Source organism: Haematobia irritans, chromosome 4 (assembly GCF_050003625.1).
Source record: "Haematobia irritans isolate KBUSLIRL chromosome 4, ASM5000362v1, whole genome shotgun sequence".
Lineage (NCBI taxonomy): Eukaryota > Metazoa > Arthropoda > Insecta > Diptera > Muscidae > Haematobia > Haematobia irritans.
In genome coordinates, this window is record NC_134400.1 from 30,510,250 (window position 1) to 30,529,993 (window position 19,744).

The 19,744-nt window shown below is 26.3% G+C and overlaps 1 protein-coding gene across 2 annotated transcripts in view; it reads right to left on the minus strand.

Annotated features, from left to right (window-relative positions):
* Positions 1-555: 555 nt before the first annotated feature.
* The window catches only part of pip (heparan sulfate 2-O-sulfotransferase pipe), a 390,683-nt gene continuing 371,494 nt past the window's right edge, over positions 556-19,744 (minus strand). The window contains exons 4-6 of one of the 2 annotated variants that reach the window (XM_075304207.1): positions 10,417-10,976; positions 10,198-10,352; positions 556-1,808 (exon numbers count right to left, since the gene is read on the minus strand). In XM_075304207.1, the coding sequence (XP_075160322.1) occupies positions 1,609-1,808; positions 10,198-10,352; positions 10,417-10,976 (915 nt within the window). In that variant the 3' untranslated portion in view covers positions 556-1,608. Of the gene's footprint in view, positions 1,809-10,197; positions 10,353-10,416; positions 10,977-15,625; positions 15,835-15,896; positions 16,052-16,115; positions 16,676-19,744 lie in introns of those variants that run through there. The other variant, XM_075304209.1, reaches the window with a different exon arrangement.

Consider the following 19,744-nt stretch of genomic DNA (forward strand, 5'->3'; position numbering starts at 1 on the left):
AAATTTTGCCCAAATTTTATTTCTATAGCAAATTTTGTCAAAATTTTATTTCTATAGAAAATTTTGTCAAAATTTTATTTCTATAGAAAATTTTCTATAGAAATACCATGTTGACAAAATTTTCTATAGAAATAAAATTTTGTCAAAATTTAATTTCTAAAGAAAATTTTGTCAACATTTTATTTTCATAGGAAATTTTGTCAAAATTTTATTTCTTTAGAAAATTTTGTCAAAATTTTATTTCTTTAGAAAATTTTGTCAAAATTTTATTTCTATTGAAAAAATTCAATTTCTATTCAGTTTATAAACAAAAACTAGCTGTTCAATCAGAACACTTTAAATTTGTAAAGAGATATTAAAAATTCATGACTAGTAGTATAGCCCAAAAATAGAAAGTCACCAACCTAGAAAAGACTAACGAATCGAATAAAAATAAATGCAAATATTTTATATTTTTTTTTTGTGTTTTACATTTTTATTTTATTATTTTTTTAAATTACTTTATGTTTTATAATACTTTAAAAAAAAATTAGTAAATAAAAAACAATTACATCATTTTATATATAAACAAACATCAACATCATAAATCACACATCACAATAGATTTATTCGTAAAGAAAACAACAAGGAAAAAATGCAATAGAAAAAATTGCATCTATCCTTGCCTATGCAAAAAATCGAATAAAACAAAATTTAAGTTGATAAATAAGAAATTAATACTTAAAAATTATTTAAAAATGAATACGTACAAAATTATTACAAAAGAGAAAATAACTTTAACATTTAGTAAATAACTTAACAAAATTTTGTATTTTTCTACATTATAAATAAACAATATAGAAAAGGACATTGAAAACAAAACACAAATAAACATAACGAATTAATAATATTAGGCTAGTTTTCCTTTAGTACAGCATAGCTAAGACGGATTAAAAAAAAAAAACGCAAAACTTATCCAGAAAATGGGCACCACTGGCATCAGCTGTTTAAACATAATCACAGAAATTCGATTATTTATTGGCCAATAAATATATCGCAATAAAATTTGTTATTATGGGTCAATGGGAAATATCATTTTATTAAAATTAGGTTCGACAAAATGGCCAAAATTTGCATATATCCAGTACTAAAAGAAACCAGACCTATTATAAGGGATAAAAACTATAATAATTCTAAATGTTTATTTATTATATATCTATGTGTATGTGTATATACGTATGTATATGTAAATTAAATAAATTTCTAATTACAAAAATTTACAATATTTTCCTCGCATGTGTTTTTTGTTTGAACATTTTCAGCAGAAGGCCAGTTAAAAAATTTAATTTTTTTTAATAAGAAAATGTTAAATTAAAACATTTTTGATTAAAATTGTGGAAATTAAAAAAAAAAATAAATTTAAAATTTTTTTTAATTAAAATATTTCAAATAAAAACATTTAAACCATATTTAATTTAACATTTTTTGTTAAAAAAGTTTTAAATAAAAAATAATATAATTTAAAACTCTTATTAGGCCAATATCGTATCCCAATATCTAGCTGAAGTTCATTATCTTAGGAAAATATATATATATATATATGAACGAATATAATTTTCCAAAACTTTCTTATGGCCTTAAGTGTGGTGGTGGTAAAATATCGGGTAGATGCACATGAGCCGCCAAATATTGTTTATGCAAGCGTTGTCGACAAAATTGATAGAATTCAATTTCGTTTGTGAAATTACGACGGACAATGTCTTTAACACTTTCACTAACTGGTGGTTTGAAATTATTTTTGTTTATCTTCGTTAGATATTCGGCGCTAGCTGTAAAGATATCAAAGTAAAGAAATTGAGAGTTAAGATTGGATTTCAACTTAAATTTTTCAATAAAAACAAAGAAAGAGAGAATTTTTAAAAAAATCACAGTAGACTTGTCAGACTTCCCAGCAGGGGAATCTTAGATCCCTTCTCAAAGAGAGCATTTTTGCACATGCCCAAAATGTTGCTTCGCATGCTATTCATAATATTAAAACACATTAAAATTCGTAAAATGCATGTCCTATAATAATGATCAAACGACCATTAGTAGAATTTATGTATTACAAAAAGTCGACGAATGGTAAAATATTCGGGCTTTAAACTAAAATAAAGCAAACAATTTTTAAAATTCCTAAAAATGTTTTATAGCGTACAAGTGAGAGAAAACAAGTATATACGGCAGTAAGTTCGGCCAGGCCGAATCTTATGTACCCTCCACCATGGATTGCGTAGAAACTTTTACGAAAGACTGTCATCCACAATCGAATTACTTGGGTTGCGGTAACACTTGCCGATGGCAAGGTATCTTGAAACATCCTAACACCGTAATATATACCATACGTCCATACGTGGTATATATTAAACTAAAAAGGCCGATTAAATACGTATTTAATTAAGTTTAAAGTTTCTATAGAACTAAAATATTGACATTTTCTATAGAAGTAAATTTTGTAAAAAAATTTTTATAGAAATAAAATTTGGAAAACAATTTCTATAGAAATAAAATTTGAAAAAATTTTCTATAGAAATAAAATTTTGACAAATTTTTCTATAGAAATAACATTTTGACAATGTTTTCTATAAAAATTTTGGTAGATTATTTTTGGCTCGAGTGGCAACCATGATTATGAACCGATATGGACCAATTTTTGTGTGATTGGGGATCGGCTATATATAACTATAGACCGATACAGACCAATTTTAGCATGGCTATTAGCGGACTTATACTAACACCACGTTGCAAATTTCAACCGGATCGGATGAATTTTGCTCCTCCAAGAGGCTCCGGAGATCAAATCTGGGGAACGGTTTATATGGGGGCTATATATAATTATGGACCGATATGGACCAATTCTTGCGTGTTTCTTAGAGACCACATTCTAACACCATGTTCCAAATTTCAACCGAATCGGATGAATTTTGCTGTTCCACTAGGCTCCGGAGGTCAAATCTGGGGATCGGTTTATATGGGGGCTATATATAATTATGAACCGATGTGGACAAATTTTTGCATGGTTGTTAGACACCATATACTAACACCACGTACCAAATTTCAACCGAATCGGATGAATTTTGCTGTTCCACTAGGCTCCGGAGGTCAAATTTGGGGATCGGTTTATATGGGGGCTATATATAATTATGGACCGATGTGGACAAATTTTTGCATGCTTGTTAGAGACCATATACTAACACCATGTACCAAATTTCAACCCAATCGGATGAATTTTGCTCTTCCAAGGGGCATCGGAGGTCAAATCTGGGGATCGGTTTATATGGGGGCTATATATAATTATGGACCGATTTCGACCAATTTTTGCATAGTTGTTAGAGACCATATACTTACACCATGTACCAAATTTCAGCCCGATCGGATGAATTTTGCTCTTCCAAGGGGCTTCGGAGGTCAAATCTGGGAATCGGTTTATATGGGGGCTATATATAATTATGGATCGATTTCGACCAATTTCTGCATGGTTGTTAGAGACCATATGCTAAAAACATGTACCAAATTTCAGCCAGATCGGATGAAATTTGCTTCTCTTAGAGCAATCACAAGCCAAATTTGGGAGTCCGTTTATATGGGGGCTATACGTAAAAGTGGACCGATATGGCCCATTTGCAATACCATCCGACCTACATCAATAACAACTACTTATGCCAAGTTTCAAGTCGATAGCTTGTTTCGTTCGGAAGTTAGCGTGATTTCAACAGACGGACGGACGGACATGCTCAGATCGACTCAGAATTTCACCACGACCCAGAATATATATACTTTATAGCAATATTTCGATGTGTTACAAACGGAATGACAAAGTTAATATACCCCCATTTGATTTGGAAACAAATTTTTACAATTCTATAAAATCTCTCTCCCGGCTCATGCCCTGGAACGGAACAGAAAGTAAACAAGTATATACGGCCGTAAGATCGGCCAGGCCGAATCTTATGTACCCTCCACCATGGATTGCGTAGAAACTTCTACGAAAGACTATCATCCATAATCGAATTACTTGGGTTGCGGGAACACTTGCCGATGGCAAGGTATCTTAAAACTTCCTAACGCCGCCTTCTAAATTGCAAGGTAGTCCATACGTAGTATATATTAAACTAAAAAAGGCCGATTAAATACGTATATAATTAAGTTTGACAAAATTTTGTATAGAAATAAAATTTTGATAAAAGTTTCTATAGAAATAAAATTTTGACAAAACAAAATTTTGACAACATTTTCTATAGAAGTAAAATTTGGACAAAATTTTCTATAGAAATAAAATTTGTTTTTATTTTAACAAAATTTTCTATAGAATTAAAATTTTGACAAAAATTTCTATAGAAATAAAATTTTGACAAAATTTTCTATAGAAATAACATTTTGACAAAATTTTCTATAGAAATAAAATTTTGACAAAATTTTCAATAGAATTAAAATTTTGACAACATTCTCTATAGAATTAAAATTTTAACAACATTTGCTATAGAACTAAAATTTTGCCAAAATTTTCTATAGAAATAAAGTTTGACAAAATTTTCTATAGGAATAACATTGTGAAAAAATTTTCTATAGAAATAAAATTTTGACAAAATTTTCTATAGAAATAAAATTTAGGTAGATTATTTTTGGCTCGAGTGGCAACCATGATTATAAACCGATATGGACCAATTTTTGTGTGATTGGAGATCGGCTATATACAACTAAAGACCTATATGAACCAAATTTGCCATGGTTATTAGCGGTCACATATTAACACCACGTTGCAAATTTCAACCGGATCGGATGAATTTCGCTTCTCCAAGAGACCCCGGAGATCAAATCTGGAGAACGGTTTATAAGGGGCCTATATACTATTATGGACCGATATGGACCAATTCGTGTCCATATCGTGTTTGTTAGAGACCACATACTAACACCACGTACCAAATTTCAACCGGATCGGATCAATTTTTCTCCTCTAAGAGGCTCGGGAGGTCAAATCTGGGGATCGGTTTAGGTTAGGTTAGGTTAGGTGGCAGCCCGATGTATCAGGCACACTTAGACTATTCAGTCCATTGTGATACCACATTTTGGTGAACTTCTCTCTTATCACTGAGTGCTGCCCGATTCCATGTTAAGCTCAATGACAAGGGACCTCCTTTTTATAGCCGAGTCCGAACGGCGTTCCACATTGCAGTGAAACCACTTAGAGAAGCTTTGAAACCCTCAGAAATGTCACCAGCATTACTGAGGTGGGATAATCCACCGCTGAAAAACTTTTTGGTGTTCGGTCGAAGCAGGAATCGAACCCACGACCTTGTGTATGCAAGGCGGGCATGCTAACCATTGCACCACGGTGGCACCATTGCACCACGGTGGTGGGGATCGGTTTATATGGGGGCTATATATAGTTATGAACCGATATGGACCAATTCTTGCGTGTTTGTTAGAGACCACATTCTAACACCACGTACCAAATTTCAATCTGATCGGATGAATTTTGCTCCTCTATGAGGCTCCGGAAGTCAAATCTGGGGATCGGATTATATGGGGGCTATATATAATTATGGACCGAGGTGGACCAATTTTTGCACGGTTGTTGGATACCATATACCAACACCATGTACCAAATTTCAGGCGGATCGGATGAAATTTGGTTCTCTTAGGGACTCCGCAAGCCAAATCGGGGCATCGGTTTATATGGGGGCTATATGTAATTATGGACCGATATGGACCAATTTCTGCACGGTTATTAGAGACCATATACCAACACCATGTACCAAATTTCAGCCGGATCGGATGAAATTTGCTTCTCTTAGAGCAATCGCAAGCCAAATTTGGGGGTCCGTTTATATGGGGGCTATACGTAAAAGTGGACCGATATGGACCAATTTCTGCATGGTTGTTAGAGACCATATAATAACAACATGTACCAAATTGCAGCCAGATCGGATGAAATTTGCTTCTCTTAGAGCAATCACAAGCCAAATTTGGGGGTCCGTTTATATGGGGGCTATACGTAACAGTGGACCGATATGGTCCATTTGCAATACCATCCGACCTACATCAATAACAACTACTTGTGCCAAGTTTCAAGTCGATAGCTTGTTTCGTTCGGAAGTTAGCGTGATTTCAACAGACGGACGGACGGACGGACGGACGGACATGCTCAGATCGACTCAGAATTTCACCACGACCCAGAATATATATACTTTATGGGGTCTTAGAGCAATATTTCGATGTGTTACAAACGGAATGACAAAGTTAATATACCCCCATCCTATGGTGGAGGGTATAAAAATATTGTTGTGAGACCAAAGATTTCTCTGATATAAAGTTTTTTTCCTTATCTAAAAGTCTATAAACTTGTCAATGAAATCGGTTTGTTACAATTAAGTGATTCAACTTTAAAATGGTTTTGTTTACATTAAAGAAACTTTTGTTTGACCAAGGCCAACTGGTATTAATAATTCAGAACAAGTATATACGGCCGTAAGTTCAGCCAGGCCGAATCTTATGTACCCTCCACCATGGATTGCATAGAAACTTGTACTAAAGACTGTCATCCACAAAAGAATTACTTGGGTTGCGGTAACACTTGCCGCTGGCAAGGTATCTTAAAACTTCTTACCACCGTCTTCTCAATTGTAAGTTAGTCCACACGGGTTATAATTATACAAAAATAAAAAGCTCAATTAAAAAATTTCTATTGCAATAAGATTTTGACATAATTTTCTATAGAAACAAAATTTGGACAAAATTTTCTATAGAAATAAAATTTGGACAAAATTTTCTATAGAAATAAAATTTTGACAAAAATTTCTATAGAAATAAAATTTTGACAAAATTTTCTATAGCAACAACATTTGGGCACAATTTTCTATAGAAATAAAATGTTGACAAAATTTTCTATAGAAATAAAATGTTGACAAAATTTTCTATAGAAATAAAATGTTGAAAAAATTTTCAATAAAAATAAAATTTGGACAAAATTTTCTATAGAAACAAAATTTTGACAAAATTTTCTATGGAAATAAAATTTTGACAAAATTTTCTATAGAAATAAAATTTTGACAAAATTTTCTATAGAAACAAAATCTTGACAAGATTTTGTGTAGTAATAAAATCGTGACAAAATTTTCTATAGAAATAAAATTTTGACAAAATGTTCTAAAGAAATAAAATCTTGACAAAATTTTTAATAGTAATAAAATTTTGACAAAATTTTCTATAGAAATGAAATTGTGGTAGATTATTTTTGGGGATCGGCTATATATAACTATAGACCGACATGGACCAATTTTGGCATGGTTGTTAGCGGCCATATACTAGCGTAATATACCAAATTTCACCACGTACCAACTTTCACCCGGATCGGATGAATTTTGCTCCTCCAAGAGCACCGGAGGTCAAATCTGAGGATCGGTGTATATGGGGGCTACATATAATTATGGACCGATATGGACCAATTTTTGCATAGTTGTTAGAGATCGTATACTTGCACCATGTACCAAATTTCAGCCGGATCGGATGAAATTTTGAGAATGTTTCCTATAGAAATTAAATTTTCAGCAAATTAACCTATAGAGAGAATTTTCAGAACATTTCCAAAAGAAAAGAAATTTTCTGAAAATTTTCTATAGAAATTAAATTTTCAGAAAATTTATTTAGAAATGAAATTTTCTGAAAATTTCCTACAGAAATAAAACTTTCTATAGAAATTAAATTTTCAGAAAATTTATTTAGAAATAAAATGTTCAGAAAATTTCCTATAGATGTGAAATTTTCAGAAAATGTAGAATAGAAATAAAATTTCCTTTCGAAATTAAATTTTGAAAAAATTTTCTATAGAAAAGAAATTTTCAGAAAATTTCCTATAGAAAAGAAATTTGCAGAAAATTTCCTATAGCAATGATATTTTTAGAAAATTTAGCAATGATATTTTTAGAAAATTTCCTAGAGAAATGAAATTTTCAGAAAATTTCCTATAGAAATAAAATTTCCTACAGAAATGAAATTTTTGAAAAAGTGCCTGTAAAAATGAAAATTTCAGAAAATTTCCTATAGAAAAGAAAATTTCCAATAGAAATATTATTTCCTGTATAAATAAATTTTCCAAAAATTAACCAATAGATATAAAATGAAACTAATGAAAGGAAATTTTCAGAAAATTTTGCTAAGAAAATAAAATTTAATTTTTTTTTTAAATTTCAGATAGATAAGAAACGAAATTTTCAGAAAATTTTTTTTTATAGAAATGAAATTTTCAGAAAATTTTTTTTATAGAAATTAAATTTTCAGAAAATTTCCTATAGAAATGAAATTTTTAAAAAAGTTCCTATAGAAATGAAATTTGCAGAAAATTTTCTACAGAAATGAAATGAGAAAAGAAAATTTCCAATAGAAATAAAATTTCCTGTAGAAATGCAATTTTCCGAAAATTACCCAATAGACATAAAATAAAAATGAAATTAATGAAATGAAATTTTCAGAAAATTTTGCTATGGAAAAAAATTTAAATGTTTTTTTTTTAAATAAATTTCCGATAGATATGAAATTTTCAGAAAATGTTTTAGAAAATGTCCTATAGAAATTAAATTTTCAGAAAATTTTACTATAGAAATGAAATTTTCTGAAAATGTCCTATGTAAAAAAGCTTTCAGAAATTTTCTAAGAAATGAAATTTTCAAAAAATTTCCTATAATTTGAAACTTTTAGAAAATTTCCTATAGAAATTAAATTTTCTGAAAATTTCCTATAGAAATTAAATTTTCTGAAAATTTCCTATAGAACTGAAATTTTCTGAAAATTTCCTATAGATTTCAAACTTGTAGAAATTTTCCTATAGAAATTAAATTTTCTTATAAAAATGAAATTTTCTGAAAATTTCTTATTAAAATGAAATTTTCAGAAAATTTCTAGAAAATGTCCTATAGAAATTAAATTTTCAGAAAATTTTACTATAGAAATGAAATTTTCTGAAAATTTCCTATGTAAAGAAGTTTTCAGAAATTTTCACATAGAAATTAAATTTTCAGAAAATTTTCTAAGAAATGAAATTTTTAAAAAAATTTCCTATAGATTTGAAACTTTTAGCAAATTTCCTATAGAAATTAAATTTTCTGAAAATTTCCCATAGTAAAGAAATTTTCAGAAAATTTCCTATAGAAATGAAATTTTCAGAAAATTTCCTAAGAAATTAAATTTTCAGAAAATTTTACTATAGAAATGAAATTTTCTGAAAATTTCCTATGTAAAAAAGCTTTCAGAAATTTTCTAAGAAATGAAATTTTCAAAAAAAATCCTATAATTTGAAACTTTTAGAAAATTTCCTATAGAAATTAAATTTTCTGAAAATTTCCTATAGAACTGAAATTTTCTGAAAATTTCCTATAGATTTCAAACTTTTAGAAATTTTCCTATAGAAATTAAATTTTCTTATAAAAATGAAATTTTCTGAAAATTTCTTATAAAAATGAAATTTTCAGAAAATTTCTAGAAAATGTCCTATAGAAATTAAATTTTCAGAAAATTTTACTATAGAAATGAAATTTTCTGAAAATTTCCTATGTAAACAAGTTTTCAGAAATTTTCACATAGAAATTAAATTTTCAGAGAATTTTCTAAGAAATTAAATTTTCAAAAAAATTTCCTATAGATTTGAAACTTTTAGCAAATTTCCTATAGAAATTACATTTTCTGAAAATTTCCAATAGTAAAGAAATTTTAAGAAAATTTCCTATAGAAATGACATTTTCAGAAAATGGCCTATAGAAATGAAATTTTCAGAAAATGGCCTATAGAAATGAAATTTTCAAAAAATTTCCTATAGAAATGAAATTTTCAGAAAATTTCCTATAGACATGAAATTTTCAAAAAAAAAAATTTATAGAAATTAAATTTTCAGAAAATTTCCCATAGAAATAAAATTTCTAGAAAATTTCCAATATATATGAAATTTTCAGAAAATTTCTCATATGAAATGAAATTTTCAGAAAATTTCTCATATGAAATGAAATTTTTAGAAAATTTCCTATACAAATGAAAAAATTTGAGAAAATATCCTATAGAAATGACATTTTCAGAAAATGGCCTATAGAAATGTAATTTCTGAAAAATTTCCTATGGACATGAAGTTTTCAAAAAATTTCCTATAGAAACAAAATTTTGACAATTAAATAGAAGAGAAGTTAATAAACTTACTATCATATATTTCTCGCACTCCTTCGAAAAATCTTGGAATATATTTCTCAAATACAGACAATGTGGTATTTAGATCTTCCAAAACGCCAACAACAGAATATTGACTTTCTACCGCATACTTGGCTCGCTCCAAAGCACCAACTGAGTTAAAGGGTCTGAAGTTAACAAAAGAAAATATTCAAATTTCTTAAGAATGCGGAAATCGTAGGATAAACTTACGTGCATTCGAAGGCATGACCACAAAAAAATAGACTCTGGCGACGGTGATCGCCGATACCTTCCACAGTAACACCTTGGGTATATGTACACTCTTGATCGCCGGACAAAACGCATGTCTCAAAATCCTTCTTCAACCAAGCTGGATGTGGCAGTGGTAAATCGGGAAAGGCAGCTTTTCGCTCAACAAAATACCATGGGGCTCTAACATAGTAGAACCAACTGATCACCCGTTCCACAGGATCTCTCACCACATTGATATAGATTGGAGTGGGTAAATTGAATTTTGTGAAATTTGTATAGCACACATGTTTGATGAATACCGACGGCTCGGGCAGATCACTAATCACTTCAGCCAATTCATGTTGTTGTTCATCAGCCAGACGTATTGTCTCGACTTTTTGCACAGCATCGCGATGAAACTGAAAATTATTACGTTCCGAGAGGCGACGCAATAGTTCCATAAATGTTTGACTACCCACCTTGGGCACGCGATTGAAGAAAACCAAATCTAATTGGGCTTTTCGGGTGTTATTCAAATCGTGGACATTTAAAGACTGCATCTAAAGATGTTCAATGGAATGAGAAATTAAATGGGTTTATTAATGGAATAACATTGAATGAAAAAACATTTTTTGTCTTCAATCATAAAATTAATTGCTGTAATTAATTTTTAATTGAAATTCCTTCAATGAATCACTAAATAAAAAAAATTAATTGAAACAATTAATTTTTGTCAAAAAAAAAATTATTTTATTTACAAAATTAGATGAAACAAATAAATTTTTAATTGTATTTTTTAAAATTCAATTTAAATTTTAATTAAAAAATTAAATCAAAGTTTTTGTTTTTTTTGCAGAAAAAATATAATCAAAATTTTTTTAAATTTAATTGATACAATTAATTTTTGCCATAGATTTTTATTTTAATTAAAAAATTAGTTGAAACAATTCTATTATTAATTGAATATTTTTTAAATTTCGATTTAAGTTTTAATTAAAAAATTAAATCAAAATTTTGGGTTTATTTTTTTTCTGAATAAATATAATCAAATTTTTTTCAATTTAAATCTTATTTCCAATAAAAAAATTTAATTGATAAAATTCATTTTTGTGATTGATTTGTGATTAGTTGAAACATTGAAAATTTTAATTGAATAGTTTTTTTTTTTAATTCAATTAAAATTTTTATTAGAAAATAGTTTTTTTTAGAAAAAATATAACCCATTTTTTCAATTTAAATCTTAATTGAATTTGCAAATTTATACAGAGATGAAAATATTTAATTAATTTTTTAATCACAGCCAAAATTTATTTCTTTTAATCGAAGAATCAATAAAATCTTTAATTATGTCATTTAATTTTTTAATTGGAGTAAAGGATTGATGTTCTTATGGCAGTTATTCAATTAGCTGATTTAAATTTTTAATAAAAAAAGTAATAATCACAGTAATTAATTGAATCAAAAAAATGAATTTAAATAAATCAATGAAGTTGTTAAATCACATTTTGTTGATTATATTTTCATTTACATGATTGAAATAGTTTTAATATAAATAAAATATAATTTAATCAATTTTATGTTTAAGAGTTTTCTTTCTGTGTATACATAAGAAAATATATGTATACTTCTGGTGACTGATATGCATTGGAGTTTTTGTTTGTCGCAACTAAATATTATAGACAGTAAAACATTATTTAAGTATTAATTTCATAATGAATATTTTCCCACAAACGTCCAGAAAAATTTCTCTCATATCAAATGAGAGCACATTTATACAATTTGCATCTCAATTACCGATCCGTTTTTCACCAAAGTGAATGCAAAAACATTTTTCTTTTCCCAAAAAAATTATACAAATTATTTATTTGGAAAAAAATATCACAAAATTTTTAATTTATATCCAAAACACTGAATTCGGATCAACCCTTAAGAAGTGATACAAACTCAGTGCAACAACTGTTGAAATTATGGACATCCGTCTTATTCATCGCTTCTGCGCCAATTTTGCACCACTTCCGGACATGGTTTCCAAAGTTGGTAGTATTCTACTAAAAGGGGAAGATTTTTTTACTGCAAACTAAGAAGTACATCACAAATTTTCTATTGAAATAAAATTTAGACAAAATTTTCTCTGGAAATAATATTTTGACAAAATTTTCTCCAGAAATAAAATTTTGACAAAATTTTCTCTAGAAATAAAATTTTGACAAAATATTCTATAGAAAAAAAATTTTGACAAAATTTTCTTTAGAAATAAAATTTTGACAAAATTTTCTACAGAAATAAAATTTTGACAAAATTTTCTCTAGAAATAAAACTTTGACAAAATATTCTATAGAAATAAATTTTTGACAATTGTCTCCAGAAATAAAATTTTAACATAATTGTCTCTAGAAATAAAATTTTGACAAACTTGTCTCTATAAATAAAATGTTGACAAAATTTTCTCTAGAAATACAATTTTGACTAAACTGTCTCTATAAATAAAATTTTGACAAAATTTTCTATAGAAATAAAATTTTGACAAAATTTTCTATAGAAATAAAATTTTGACAAAATTTTCTATAGAAATAAAATTTTGACAAAATTTTCTATAGAAATTAAATTTTGACAAAAATTTCTATAAAAATAAAATTTTGACAAAATATTCTATAGAAAAAAAATTTGACAAAATTTTCTACAAAAATAAAATTTTGAAAAAATTTTCTATAGAAGTAAAATTTTGACAAAATTTTCTATAGAAATAAAACGTTGACAACATTTTCTATAGAAATAACATTTTGAAAAAATTGTCTATAGAAAACAAATTTTGACAAAATTTTCTACAGAAATAAATTTTTGACAACATTTTCTATAGAAATAAAGTTTTGACAAAATTTTCTATAGAAATAAAATTTTACAAAAATTTCTATAGAAATGAAATTTTGGCAAAATTTTCTATAGAAATGAAATTTTGGCAAAATTTTCTATAGAAATAAAATTTTGACAAAAGTTTTTATAGAATTTTGAGAAAATTTTCTATAGAAATAAAATTTTGACAAATTTTTTTATAGAAATAAAATTTTGACAAAAAAATTTATAGAAATAAAATTTTGACAAAATTTTCTATAGAAATGGATTTTTGGAAATTTTTTCTCTAGAAATAAAATTTAGACAAAATTTTGTATAGAAATTAAATTTTGACAAAATTTTCTATAGAAATGAAATTTTGGCAAAAATTTCTATAAAAATTAAATTTTGACAACATTTTGTATAGAAATTGAATTTTGACAAAAATTTCTATAAAAATAAAATTTTGACAAAATATTCTATAGAAAAAAATTTCACAAAATTTTCTACAGAAATAAAATTTTGACAAAATTTTCTATAGAAGTAAAATTTTGACAAAATTTTCTATAGAAATAAAACTTTGACAACATTTTCTATAGAAATAAAATTTTGACAAAATTTTCTACAGAAGTAAAAGTTTGACAAAATTTTCTATAGAAATAAAGCTTTGACAACATTTTCTATAGAAATAAAGTTTTGACAAAATTTTCTATAGAAATAAAATTTTACAAAAATTTCTATAGAAATGAAATTTTGGCAAAATTTTCTATAGAAATGAAATTTTGGCAAAATTTTCTATAGAAATAAAATTTTGACAAAATTTTCTATAGAAATAAAATGTTGACAAAAGTTTTTATAGAAATAAAATTTTGACAAAAGTTTTTATAAAATTTTGAGAAAATTTCCTATAGACATAAAATTTTTACAAAATTTTTTATAGAAATAACATTTTGACAAAAAATTTTATAGAAATAAAATTTTGACAAAAGTTTCTATAGAAATGGAATTTTGGAAAATTTTTCTCTAGAAATAAAATTTAGACAAAATTTTGTATAGAAAAAAAATTTGACAAAATTTTCTACAGAAATAAAATTTTGACAAAATTTTCTATAGAAGTAAAATTTTGAAAAAATTTTCTATAGAAATAAAACTTTGACAACATTTTCTATAGTAATAAAATTTTGAAACAATTTTCTACAGAAGTAAAATTTTGACAAAATTTTCTATAGAAATAAAACTTTGACAACATTTGCTATAGAAATAAAATTTTGACAAAATTTTCTATAGAAATAAAATTTTGACAAACATTTCTATAGAAATGAAATTTTGGCAAAATTTTCTATAGAAATGAAATTTTGGCAAAATTTTCTATAGAAATTAAAATTTGGCAAAATTTTCTTTAGAAATAAAATTTTGACAAAATTTTCAACAGAAATAAAATTTTGACAAAATTTTCAACAGAAATAAAATTTTGACAAAATTTTCTATAGAAATAAAATTTTGACAAACATTTCTATAGAAATGAAATTTTGGCAAAATTTTCTATAGAAATCAAATTTTGACAAACATTTCTATGGAAATGAAAGTTTGGCAAAATTTTCTCTAGAAATAAAATTTTGACATAATTGTCCCTAAAAATAAAATTTTGACAAATTTGTCTCTAGAAATAAAATTTTGACAAATTTTTCTACAGAAGTAAAAGTTTGACAAAATTTTCTATAGAAACAAAATTTTGACAAAATTTTCTATAGAAGTAAGAGTTTGACAAAATTTTCTATAGAAATAAAACTTTGACAACATTTTCTATAGAAATAAAATTTTGACAAAATTTTCTATAGAAGTAAAAGTTTGACAAAATTTTCTATACAAATAAAACTTTGACAACATTTTCTATAAAAATAACATTTTGACAAAATTGTCTATAGAAATAAAATTTTGAAAAAATTTTCTACAGAAATAAATTTTTGACAAAATTTTCTATAGAAATAAAATTTTGACATAATTGTCCCTAGAAATAAAATTTTGACAAATTTGTCTCTAGAAATAAAATTTTTGCAAAATTTTCTATAGAAATGAAATTTTGGCAAAATTTTCTATGGAAATGAAAGTTTGGCAAAATTTTCTCTAGAAATGAAATTTTGACAAGATTTTCTACAGAAATAAAATTTTGACAAAATTTTCTATAGAAATAAAATTTTGACAAAATTTTCGATAGAAATACATTTTTGACAAAAGACCTGTTTGCCTGAAGGAAATAACGAACAGAGCTTCTATGGAATATCCAAAAATGTAATATTTTTGGGACTATATCCAATTTTCTTCACTGGATTAGACCCATACCCACCTACCATCCACAAACCTTAAATTAAAATCATTTTTTTCAATAGGTTTTCCAGTTATAATTTAATTAAACAATTCTCAAATTTTTATCAATATTCAATGCTATATACTGCTTATACAAACGCTGTTTGCAAAAATGATAGAAATCATATTCGTTGGTAAAATTTTTACGAATCATTGCCTTGACATCTTCATCAATGTGGGGTTTACGATGATTTTTATTGCGATTTGTAACGTTGTCGTTGAAGGCTATCGAAAAGAAAAAAGTGAGGAGCATTAGATCATGAGACCAATCATAGCAGATAACCTACCTTCGAATACTTCATGGACGCCTTTAAAAAATCTCGGTATATAATGCTCAAATACAGTCAATGTTACATTGGTATCTTCCCAAGAGCCTACAACGGCATAGTCTCTTTCAACATTGTCCTTGGCTATTTGTATGGCATGTGGAGAATCAAAAGGCCTACAAAAAATTTTGTAAAATTAGTTGGTCTGCCTTGAACCTCCTGGAGCTTCATTTCACTTACAAACAATCCTGGTCATGACCACAAAAGAACAATGATTGTCTTTTGTGATTACCCTCAGAATCGATGACAGAGTATGGAACATATTGGCATTCTGGATCGCCACTTCGTACACATTGATTGAAGTTCTTTTTGAACCATTCTTCAGATTTCACAGGCGCATCGGGGAATTTCTTATAGTAGAGGGCATTTTTATATGATCCCCTGACATAGAAATACCATGATATCATTCGTTCTACAGGATCTCTTACCAGATTGATCATTATGGGTTTGGGTGTCTTCAATGCGGTGAAATTCAACCAATTGCAATGTTCTATATACACAGTTCCTGGGCTTAGATCCGAAATCCAATTAGCCTGTATAATTTGCTGTTTCAGAGTTCGTGTGCGAGGACTAATATTCAAGGGACCTTGGGTTAGGACTTTCATATCATTGAGCGGAGCCATATGTTGGAGAAGTTCCATAAGAGCTTCACTACCCACTTTGGCAACACGATTGAAGAATAACACTTCCATATCTGCATATTTTGTATTATTTAAACGGCGTGGATGCAATCGATAGAGCTATTTATTCAATGGAAGAGAATATAGGTAGAGGAAATATTTTTGTTTTTTAGGAAATACATAATGGGAAATTTTGGAACTATTGGAAGGATGATTTAATGAAACAGAGGATTTAGGTTACAATAAAAGAGTTGAAAAGAATAAATGGAAAGGAAGAATTTTGAGAAATTATAGCCATTAAATTTATAGATTCTTTTATTAAAAATGCCCTTAAGACCATGAGTTGTAAAGAAATTTATTTCTATAGAAAATTTTTACAAAATTTTATTTCTATACAAAATTTTTGCAAAATGTTATTTTTATAAAAAATTGTGTGAAAATTTTATTTATATAGAAATTCTTGTAAAAGTTTCATTTCTTTGGAAAATTTTGTCAAAAATGTATTTCTTTGGAAAATTTTGTCACAATTTTATTTTTATAGAAAATTTTTGTCAAAATTTTATTTCTATAGAAAATTTTGTCAAAATTTTATTTCGTTAGAAAATGTTGTCAGAATTTTATTTCTATAGAAAATTTTGTCAAAATATTATTTCTATAGAAAACTTTGTCAAAATTTCATTTCTATAGAAAAAATTGTCAAAGTTTTATTTATACAGAAAATTTTGTAAAAAATTTATTTCTATAGAAAATTTTGTAAAAATTTTATTTCGATATAAAATTTTGTCAAAATTATAGTTCAATAGAGAATTGTATCAAAATTTTATTTCTATAGAAAATTTTGTCAAAATTTTATTTCTATAGAAAATTTTGTCAAAATATTATTTCTAAAGAAAATTTTGTCAATATTTTATTTTTATAAAAATTTTTGTCAAAATTTTATTTTTTTTGGAAAATTTTGTCACAATTTTATTTCTATAGAAAATTTTGTATAAATTATAATTCGATAGAGAATTGTATCAAAATTTTATTTCTATAGAAAATTTTGTCAAAATATTATTTCTATAGAAAATTTTGTCAAATTTTTATTTCTATAGAAAATTTTGTCAAAATTTTATTTCTATAGAAAATTTTTTCAAAATTTTATTTCTATTGAAAATTTTGTCAAAATTTTATTTCGTTAGAAAATGTCAAAATATTATTTCTATAGAAAACTTTGTCAAAATTTCATGTCTGTAGAAAAATTTGTCAAAGTTTTATTTATACAGAAAATTTTGTAAAAATTTTATTTCTATAGAAAATGTTGTAAAAATTTTATTTCGAAATAAAATTTTGTCAAAGAAAATTTTGTCAATATTTTATTTCTATAGAAATTTTTGTCAAAATTTCATTTCTTTGGAAAATTTTGTCAAAATTTTATTTTTTTGGAAAATTTTGTCACAATTTTATTTCTATAGAAAACTTTTGTCAAAATTATAATTCGATAGAGAATTGTATCAAAATTTTATTTCTATAGAAAATTGTGTCAAAATATTATTTCTATAGAAAATTTTTGTCAAAATTTTATTTCTATAGAAAATTTTGTCAAAATTTTATTTCTATAGAAAATTTTGTCAAAATTTTATTTCTATAGAAAACTTTATCAAAATTGCATTTCTGTAGAAAAATTTGTCAAAGTTTTATTTATACAGAAAATTTTGTAAAAATTTTATAATAATAAAATTTTGTCAAAATTATATTTCGATAGAGAATTGTATCAAAATTGTATTTCTATAGAAAATTTTGTCAAAAGATTATTTCTAAAGAAAATTTTGTCAATATTTTATTTCTATAGAAATTTTTGTCAAAATTTCATTTCTTTGGAAAATTTTGTCAAAATATTATTTCTTTGGAAAATTTTGTCACAGTTTTATTTCCATACAAAACTTTTGTCAAAATTGTATTTCTATAGAAAATCTTGTCAAAGTTTTATTTCTATAGAAAATTTTGTCAAACTGAATTATAATTTTTGTGAGTATAATTGTTCTAAGGTTTGTCCTAAAGAACTTCATTGAAAGTAGAAAAACCCTGATTGGGAATCCCGGTCCATAATTATATGTAGCCCCCATATAAAAAGATCCCCAGATTTGACCTTCGGAGCTCTTGGAGGAGCAAAATACAGGTGACCCGATTGAAATTTGATACGTGGTGAAATTTGGTACATTGCGCTAGTATATGCTAACAACTATGCCAAAATTGGTCCATATCGGTCTCTAATTATATATAGCCGATCCCCAAAAATAATCTACCAAAATTTTATCTCTATAGAAAATTTTGTCAAAATTTTATTACTATAGAAAATTTTGTCAAAATTTTATTTCTATAGAAAATTTTGTCAAAATTTTATTTCTATAGAAAATTTTGTCAAAATTTTATTAGTATACAAAATTTGTCAAGATTTTATTTCTATAGAAAATTTTGTCAAAATTTTATTACTATACAAAATTTTGTCAAAATTTTATTTCTATAGAAAATTTTATTTCTATAGAACATTTTGTCAAAATTTTATTTCTATACAAAAGTTGTCAAGATTTTATTTCTATAGAACATTTTGTCAAAATTTTATTACTATACAAAATATGCCAAGATTTTATTTCTATGGAAAATTTTGTCAAAATTTTATTACTATACAAAATTGTGTCAAAATTTTATTTCTATAGAAAATTTTGTCAAAATTTTATTGCTATAGAAAGTTTTGTTAAAATTTTATTGCTATAGAAAGTTTTGTTAACATTTTATTTCTATAGAAAATTTTGTCAAAATTTTATTTCTATAGAAAATTTTGTCAAAATTTTATTTCTATAGAAAATTTTGTCAAACTGAATTATAATTTTTTTGAGTATAATTGTTCTAAGGTTTGTCCTAAAGAACTTCATTGGAAGTAGAAAAAACATGATTGGGAATCCCGGGATGCGATTAAAAAGAAATGTTTATTTAAACCTACACCTGGAATATTTTCCTAGGTTTTTGCTAGGGATTTTTGACACAAGCGTCGCCAAAAAGTGGTGAAAATGCTCTTTTTGGATCCGGAAGTGGTGCATTGGCGCACAAGCGATAAATTTAGCATGGGCCCGTCTCACGACGGATGCCCACAATTTCAACCGAATTCACACCTTAGGTTAGGTTAGGTTAGGTTAAAGTGGCAGCCCGATT